This window comes from Diabrotica undecimpunctata, unplaced genomic scaffold (genome assembly GCF_040954645.1).
Source record: "Diabrotica undecimpunctata isolate CICGRU unplaced genomic scaffold, icDiaUnde3 ctg00002018.1, whole genome shotgun sequence".
Taxonomy (NCBI): domain Eukaryota; kingdom Metazoa; phylum Arthropoda; class Insecta; order Coleoptera; family Chrysomelidae; genus Diabrotica; species Diabrotica undecimpunctata.
In genome coordinates, this window is record NW_027313047.1 from 14,304 (window position 1) to 23,373 (window position 9,070).

The 9,070-nt window shown below is 35.2% G+C and overlaps 1 protein-coding gene across 1 annotated transcript; it reads left to right on the forward strand.

Annotated features, from left to right (window-relative positions):
• Positions 1 to 2,159: 2,159 nt before the first annotated feature.
• On the forward strand, positions 2,160 to 2,981 carry LOC140431794 (uncharacterized). The gene has a single exon (XM_072519675.1). The coding sequence runs from the start codon at positions 2,160 to 2,162 to the stop codon at positions 2,979 to 2,981; it is 822 nt and encodes a 273-aa protein (XP_072375776.1).
• The last annotated feature ends 6,089 nt before the right edge of the window (positions 2,982 to 9,070 follow it).

The following is a 9,070-nucleotide window of genomic DNA, read 5'->3' on the forward strand; positions in this document are numbered from 1 at the left end:
ATATTGAGGCATTAAGATATATAGCTTGTTCCGTTTCGCATCTATATTTATTTTAAAGTTATTTATCACAGTGGTAATATATTCATTTTTTGTTTCTGTTTAAACATACGTGCCACTAACGGGAGCGCTTCGTGTTTTTACCCGTTGAGGTAGAGACCGGCTTTTGGTGCGAACAACCTCACTTCGCCATCAACACTCGACCAAGTCAGTCAATATTTTGTATAGTCGGCTTTTTAATCATTGCAATTATAACATGGGTAATAAAAAGTGTTTCAATCCCCTTAGTTTTTCTTCATGGTCCATTCGAGTCGAATTAATCAGTGGTTATCAAAGACATTTGTGCAGTTTGATTCAATCTAAATTCAGATAATTAGCCAGCAAGTTGTCCTCTTCGGTTCGTGAGGGCAGAGTCAAGTGGTTACAAGTAACGATTACAACCTTCGGGCGGTTCCTGTAGAGCTATAATTCAAGCTGCTAGCAGTCCACCCAGCATCACATCCAGCACCGTAGCGGAAAGCACCTATAGTCTTTCATCTAGTGCGTGGATAGAACTTTATCTGGTCAACAACACGCCTAATCAAAGTAAATGAGCCATTCCCATCTCTATTTCATGTAATTCTTTCTACTTGTGTCGAGGTATTAAAGGGTCTATTATAAAAACCTGTTTATTTGGTAAAACTTCTGTTTTGCATGGAAACAAACAACTATTCACTTCATATACCTGCTTTTTATCGCCGAGTAAAACCTTTTTATTGCCTTACTTGCATTACAGGTAACGAACCTTTCATAATTTATGGGGTTTTATTACTAGTTAGACAACATAGAACATTTTGCAAGAGATCCAAATAAGACCGGTTTATAATTTTATTGCTTATTCATGACGACAGGTAAAACCTTTTTATAATTGCGATTTCATTAGTATACCAGTAAGCATTTTAAATCTTTAAAATACACTTCCAGTATTATTAAAAAATATTTCATTATGTCTCTAAAAGATTTAAACAAAAAAAGGGGTATACTCAAATCACGATTGACAATATTCGAAAAATTTCTTGATAAACAGATTGGAAAACAATCTGACAATTTAGTTATTGAGGTGGAAACCAGGTTAGCAAATATAGAGCCTGTTATAGATGAATTCGAAATTATTCAATACGAAATAGAAAACATTTCGGATAATGTTTCTGAGGAATTACACAATAGTGAAAGCTTTTCAGATTTGTATTATTCGCTTGTATCACAAGCGAGAGCGTTGATAAATTCAATTTTAAATAAGCATGAATGCAACAACAATCGTCCGGTAGAGTCAGTTTCGTCGAACTTAGGTAGCACTCGTTCAACAAATGTAGAGCAAATTCAATACAGTCCATTTCACTCTCAAATAAAGCTCCCAACTATCGAGTTACCCCATTTCAAAGGGTCATACGGGGGGTGGCTTGAGTATCATGATACCTATGATAGTCTAATTCACAAAAATCCTTCGATCAATTCAATTGAGAAGTTCCATTATCTTGGGGCATCTCTAGGTGGAGAAGCTGCACAGGTTATCAGCTCTATAGAGATTTCGGCCGCGAATTATGATATAGCATGGAACTTACTATGCGAAAGGTTTGCAAACACGCGTCTTTTGATCTATAATTACACAAAGGCGTTATTTGATTTGCAACCCATTCCAAAAGAATCTTCAACTCATCTTCTTCAACTAATTCACAATGTTTCGAAAAACTTGCGTTCGCTAGAATCTCTTCAGCAACCTGTCCATTCTTGGGACATTCTAATATTCATGATAGCAAGCAAGTTAGATGCCCTCACTGCGAGGGAATGGGAATCATATAGATCCTGAGGTGATCTTCCTACCTTTGAAGATATGATCGCATTCTTGAAAAGCAAAGCTGATCTTCTAGAGAAGCTAGGAGTATCGAAAGTTACGAATGAATCGGACAGGCAGTCCAAATTCTAAAGGCAGCAGCAATCTTTTTTTCGTTCAATAGAAAAGCATGTACGTTCTGTAAAGAAGATCATAAAATATATAACTGCGCTAAATTCTTGGGGGCTTCGACCCAAGAGCGAATCAAACATGCTAGGGATTCAAAACTTTGTACAAATTGCCTTTATTCTGGCCATTTTAGCTTCAACTGCAAATATGGAGCGTGTAAAAAATGTGTAAGGCAAAACATCATAGTCTGTTGCAGTTAGATCAACAATCCATTCACACCACCGATACTAATACTGTTCGAACACTGTTCCTTTCAGCTCACTCGAATGTAGCTAAATCAATTTTGTCTACAGCTGTCGTTCAGATATTCGATAAAAACGGTAGGGTTCATCAATGTAGGGCTCTTCTTGATTGTGGCTCTCAATCAAATCTCATAACGAGAGAATTAGCTGATAAGCTAGCGCTATCAAGGTCCGAGGTAAATATTTCTATTATGGGGACAGGTCATGCAGTCTCAAACATTCGATCTAAGTGCACAGCGAAGATTCAGTCAAGGCAGTCTTCGTTTTCTACATCTCTTTCATGTCTCGTAGTCAATAGAATCTGCGATAGAATTCCAGCATGTAGTTTCGACATTAGAAACTTAGATATTTCACGTCATTTAAGGCTAGTAGATCCAGATTTTCATCTTGCTTCAAAAATCGACATTCTGATAGGTGTTGATACTTCCTGGAAAATCTTGTATGTGGGAAAATTCAGTCTAGGTCCTTCTGCTCCAGTCATGCAAAAGACAAGGTTCGGTTGGACAGTTTCCGGTCAGTTCAATGACACAAGGGAATCAGTTTTATATTGCAACTTTAGTAGAAATGATTCAAGTTCTGACTTAAATGTTGACCTACAAAAATTCTGGGAACTCGAAGAGTACACGGAACCTGTACTTTCCGAGGAAAATTTAATATGCGAAAAGCACTTCTCAACGGTGAAGAGAAATGACGAAGTTCACTTTATCATCAACATACCTCTGAGGGTTCCGTTGAAAATATAGGTGATTCAAAGCGACAGGCACCAAAATTTTTTCTCAACTTGGAGAAAAAACTTCATAAAAATGGCATCCTAAAAAGAATGTATACCGAATTTATGGAAGAATATATACAACTTAGTCACATCTCCAAGGTTGATGATAGTCAACAAAGCTTTTCGTATTATTTTCCCCATCACGGGGTCTTAAAGGATGGCAGTATGGTGTTCGACGGTTCCTTTCCATCGTCTTCTGATCTATCAATAAATGGCATTCAAATTTCGGGTCCTACCATTCAGGACGATTTATTCTTAATTTTATTGCGTTTTCGACAATATGCATTTGTTGTGTCTGCTGATATTACAAAAATGTATTGTCAGGTGCTCGTGGATCCTGAACAACGAGCACTTCAGCAAATCTTCTGGCGTTCTTCTCCTTCTGATACTCTGAGCACATATCAGTTAAATACGGTCACATATGGAACAGCTTCAGCTTCGTTTCAGGTCATTCGTTGCTTATTTCAGTTAGCATCCTAGAATAAAGATCTTTACCCTACTGCTTTCAAGATCATCAAGCGAGATTTCTATGTTGATGATCTTCTGACAGGTGGAGATTGCGCAGAGTCATTGTCAAATGTATGCAAGGATATCAGCAATATCTTAAACAGCGGATGTTTTGAGTTGAGAAAGTGGGTATCAAATGATCCGGTAGTTCTTAATAAAATTCAAAGTTCCAAGTGTCTATCAAATCTAAAAGCATTCGGTGGAGAAGAAAATGTAAAGGTACTTGGTGTTGGATTATCTTATAGTAGATAATATTAATTAATGGTGTGGACTGAAAATTATCTTTTGTGTGAGTAAATAGAATTATTTATTAACTTTTTTGTACAAACTAATTATTACAACATGTGAATTTGTGAAATACTAGAAAAACGTGGCGTCTTCTTGGAAATTATTTGATTAATTTCAAATTGTCAATTGCCGGCTTGATCCCGTTAGATTGTGTGATCTTGAACATAAAACGCACAGACATGCGACAGGCTCTATGTTGCCGCACTAAACTAATTGTCTAAAAATGTTCTAACACTTGGCCTAAATTGGATGTCTGATTCGGATACACTAACATGTAAGGCAGCTGATTTACCTAATTCTAATAAGGTAACGAAAAGAATAATTCTTTCTGGTATTGCTCAGATCTATGATCATCTTGGGCTGCTTAGCGCTTTTACAACTACGGCCAAGATTATAATGCAAATTCTTTGGCAAAAGCAAGGCTGGGATGAATCTGTTCCCCAAATCATTTTTACGCAGTATACCTAGGTACGTAAAATTAAAGAATTCGATCTCTTGTGAGCTACATGTTTTTTTTTTGATGCCAGCAACAAGGCATATGGTGCTGCAATGTTAAGAGTGTTGATTCTGATGGACATGTTTTGGTTGCACCCCTAAAGGTGATTAGCGTACCTCGTTTGGAATTATGCGGCGCATTGTTACTTTCTCGTTTGTCTGAAAGGGTAATTAAGTCCTTAGATATCAATTTCAGAGTATTTCATTGGTCTGATTCTACTATCACTCTGGCATGGATACGCACACAGTCAAAACTATTAAAGACCAATCCTACTGATCTTGCTTCTCGTGGAATTAGTTCCCAATTACTCATGTCTTCTGACTTATGGTGACATGGACCTTCCTGGCTGAAATCAAATGATTATCCTACACAATTTTCTCTTTCAGATGACATTCCGCAGTTAAAGACTGTCGAGGTCATTACTTTGTCTACCACATTAGACTTTTTATTAATAAAGCAATTCTCTAGTTTGATTAAGTTAAAGAGATGTACTGCTTACATTCTGAGATTCATTAATAATTGCAAAATATCCAAGTCTTCCCTTCATGAGAGAGCTTCAGGTGCTTTAACTTCTCAGGAGGTTTCGAACGCTATGTTTTACCTAGTAAGGATAGATCAGAATGAATGAATCTCCGAAGAAATATGCTTTAACCTCTACTTTAAATCAAGACATTCTAGAGAATTTTTTTGCTTAAATAAGGGGAATAGGCGGTCCAAATAATCATTCATCACCAATGGATTTTACGTACAGACTAAAGTGGTATATTCTGAGGAAAAACTCTGCTGCTATTTTCACAGAAAATCGTCATACGATTGAGACTGGTGAATCGTACTTAGTAAATGTATTGGAGGAAACTAAACAGACTGAAGAGATTTGTTTTCCACATCAAATACTCTCAAAAATTCTACGACGAAACCAAACAGTGGAGGAATAAAAAGAGAGAGAACTTATTTCTAACTCAAGTTATTTTGTGGACCCTGTACCCGTTGAGGTGTAACGATATATTTTTTGCATACCACATGGGTTATTATTATAAGGGGTAGAAGATTGGGGATAGAAATTACTGGGGGTGGAGATAGGCCAAGCAAAATAATCGTTACTTGTGCGAACGGCACTCAGGGTTTGTTAGAAGAGCTGGAGTCGTAGGTAAGTAAATGACAAAGAGGTCGGATTGGGGCAACTACAAAAATATGAAACAAAAAGTCATGAATCTCTTGGGACAAACAAAACAAAAAGAAACAGGAGACACCTCTAGTAATTTTAAAAAGGGCGCCACTGCGAGGTGCCTAATTATAACCATTACAACAGCTAGTTGTAACTATCGAAATAATTATTAGAAATGCAAAACATATGTTTTTCAAATGAAACTCAAAAAGGATTACAAAATACCATGGAGGTTAACCTTCTTTAACAACAAAACAAATGAATACCAAAAATAATAAAACGAGCTGTCATAAGTTAACATTAAATTAAAAAAAAACTGAACAAATAAATTGACAGTTAAAGTCAAAACCTAAAATTTACAATAATTTTTTAAATTTTAATGAAAGCAAATTATTATTATTAAAAAAATACCTGTCTTTACTTTAAAATTTGAAAGTTACCTGGATTTCACTTGATCACACATTAAATTTCTGAGGTTGGAAACTGGAGTTGAACTCTGGACACGAACACACGAACAAAAGGACTGCGAATTGGACCGACCATTTGAGGCCGAAGCCGGCACTGAACACAAAACATGGCTCTGCCTCTTAAAAAACAGGAACAGGTATAATTAGACGGCATACACATGAATTTGCTACGATTAACTGCTACTAAAATTGTTTTCCATAACGTAAGGCGAAGATTTCCCTGAAAAGGGATAAAAAAAGTAAACAACAAATCCGACGTGAATTTGGACATAACGCTGGAGCCTATCACTCTTGACTTGACCGTAGCTCAAGCGAGTGTGATGAAATTATCTTTTAAATTCATTCGCTTAACTTAGCATAAACAAAACAAATAAACTGGAATATTTATTTGAAACGCAAAATCGGGCGGTTTGAACAAAGAAATATCGAGGAACATACGCAGCTACGAAATAAATAAACAACTCTAAGATGGTTTATATTCACTCGAGCCGACCTAAGAAGGAATTGAAATATATTTCGGGTATTTTAACTTAAAAGATACGAACTAAGAAACATGGAAAAAACTCTTCATTATTATAATGCATATATGAGGGGATCTCAATTTAATACATATACGAGGGGATTTCAAGAAATTTGCAAATGCTACAGAGGTATAGACCGGCTTTTGGTGCGAACAACCTTACTTCGCCATCAACACTCGACCAAGTCGGTCGATATTTTGTATAGTCGGCTTGTTAATCATTGTAATTATAACATACGTAATAAAAAGTGTTTCAACCCCCTTAGTTTTTCTTCATAGCCGGATATGTGGATTTTTAATTTAAAAGTAAATATCCAACGTTAGGTATAGCCACAAGTAATTTAAATATTTCCGAAGTCCCTAGGTGACTGGAGATCCTATCAAGGGGTTTCACTGTTAAACCCAATGAAGATTTGTGGGAAGTTGCCAAAATATGAAAAATCAATTCCACCAAATGCATTATACTTTTTTAAATAAGGAAAAGAAGATTTTTCGGTGTTTGGCTGAAACATTGGCGGCACTGCCCAACCCCTCAGTACCAGTTGAAGTGATATTATACATGTGCAGAACACGAACATATATTAGAATGACTGATATTAACAGAAAAAAAGTTTTAAAAACTGCCAGAGAGCACTTGACAACAAGATATCTAAATTTTCTGATTTTAAAAAATGATTTTAATTATAATAGGTACTAATTCTAATATTATTAATAAAATATTTTCCCGCAAATTATTTTATAATTTAGAATAACATTAAATAAACACAATTTTATGTGAAATATTTTTACAGACCCAAAAGTAAAGTGAATACTTATATTAATTTTGTTTTATTTTTTAATATATTATGGTAAATGTATATTAGACAAAAGATAAAATCTTCATTTTTCAATGACAATTCATATTTAAATAAAATGCATATTGGAAAATGGCAGTAAAAAGAATATAAAATACGATTTCTTCTTTAAATAGTGATGATAGGTACATAATTTTAAAATTCGAACAATATTACCGCTTGATTTAGCATTGGCGAATGAAAATTAAGGTTCCCATATGACGTCACGCGTTCGCCTTTCATGCGCAAAAACATACCGCTAGTCTGTGTATCGTGGTTAGTTTATCGAGCGTAGAATTATTTTTAATTTATTTATTTTATTGTAAAGGTAAGTAGTATCCGTTTTCTTTATTTATTTATTATATAGTTCCGAAAGTGATATTTTACGAGACGGGTAGGAAGTTTCCAGAGCGATCCGAAAGCTAGTCCTGGAATTCTGCGAGTCCTCGTAAAATTACTTCTGGGTCGCGTTTGAAAAAGAATATATGAATAAACTTATGAACTTTTATTAAACACTTTAAAGTTACTCTCGTGAATTCAACATTAGAAAAATCTACTTATCAATATTAATAACAAAATTATAACAATTATTTAAATTGCTATTGTTAGGAATATTAACGGAAGTTGCAGTATTGAAATTAGTGTTAGACGTGTCAGTACTTGTATTACTTTTTGAGATATTAACTTGATTGCGGCCATTTTCAATCTGTGAAGCTATGTGAATTTTATTTCTTCAAGAATTTTTTACGTATCCCTCTGCTACATTAGTTGATTTTCATCCTCCGTGTCTTTTCAAGATGGTTATATTACCACCACTATCAGCCAGTAAAGTGACTGAGCTCCTTCGTAGAGAGTGCCCGGTGTATTCTTTGGGATGCGGTAATTTAAGAAATTCAGCAACAGTGCAGGCGATTTTTCCAAAAAGTGTGAATTCCAATAGGTTGTGTAGTACACCTTCCATTTTTGTAATATACAAATAATCTACGATGCGGAGTGTTTGCTTGAGGTAAAAACAAATATTTTCTGTATAAAGTAATGTTATTTTTTCCAATAACTACAAAGGTTCTTTCCATGTTCGTTTTAGAATTAGGAATTTTAATCACCAAAATGGTTATCTTATCTTCTATATCATCTAAACTCATTTTGCAAAGCTCCTCATGACGACAAGCGCCTGTCAAACCAATTATTAATGCTACCTTTTTTTTCTTAAGACACAGAAGTGTACTTACATTAAAATCTGGTCAGTAAGACCAATTATCAATTTGTTTCTAACTTAAATTACTAATAAAATCTTAAAATTAGGTGTCTACTCACTAGTATCTTTCCTATTATTTCTAATAACTAGCATTAAATTTAGCATGCATACTCGCACAACACTTTACTCTGCTTTTCACTCACTCATTATACCAGTTTGTTGATTATCTGATTGACGTCTTCCATCTTGAGGTCCCGGTGAAGGTCGTTGTTCCTAACGTACCAAGGCGCATCTACGATATTCCTCAGCACTTTATTCTGGAATATGTGGATTACTTTGATGTTACTAGGCTTGGCACAGCCCCAGAGTTGGCAGCCATAGGTCCATACTGGTCTCAGTATTTGTTTATAGATTAGGAGTTTATTATTTATGGATACAGAGGAATGTCTTCCCATCAACCAATACATTTTCTTGTAGCGGATGCCTAGTTCTTCTCTTTTCTTCTTCACGTGAGCTTTCCAGCGAAGTTTCGCATCAAGAGTGATCCCCAAGTACTTTGCTGATGTTGCAATAGGCACTTGGACATCAT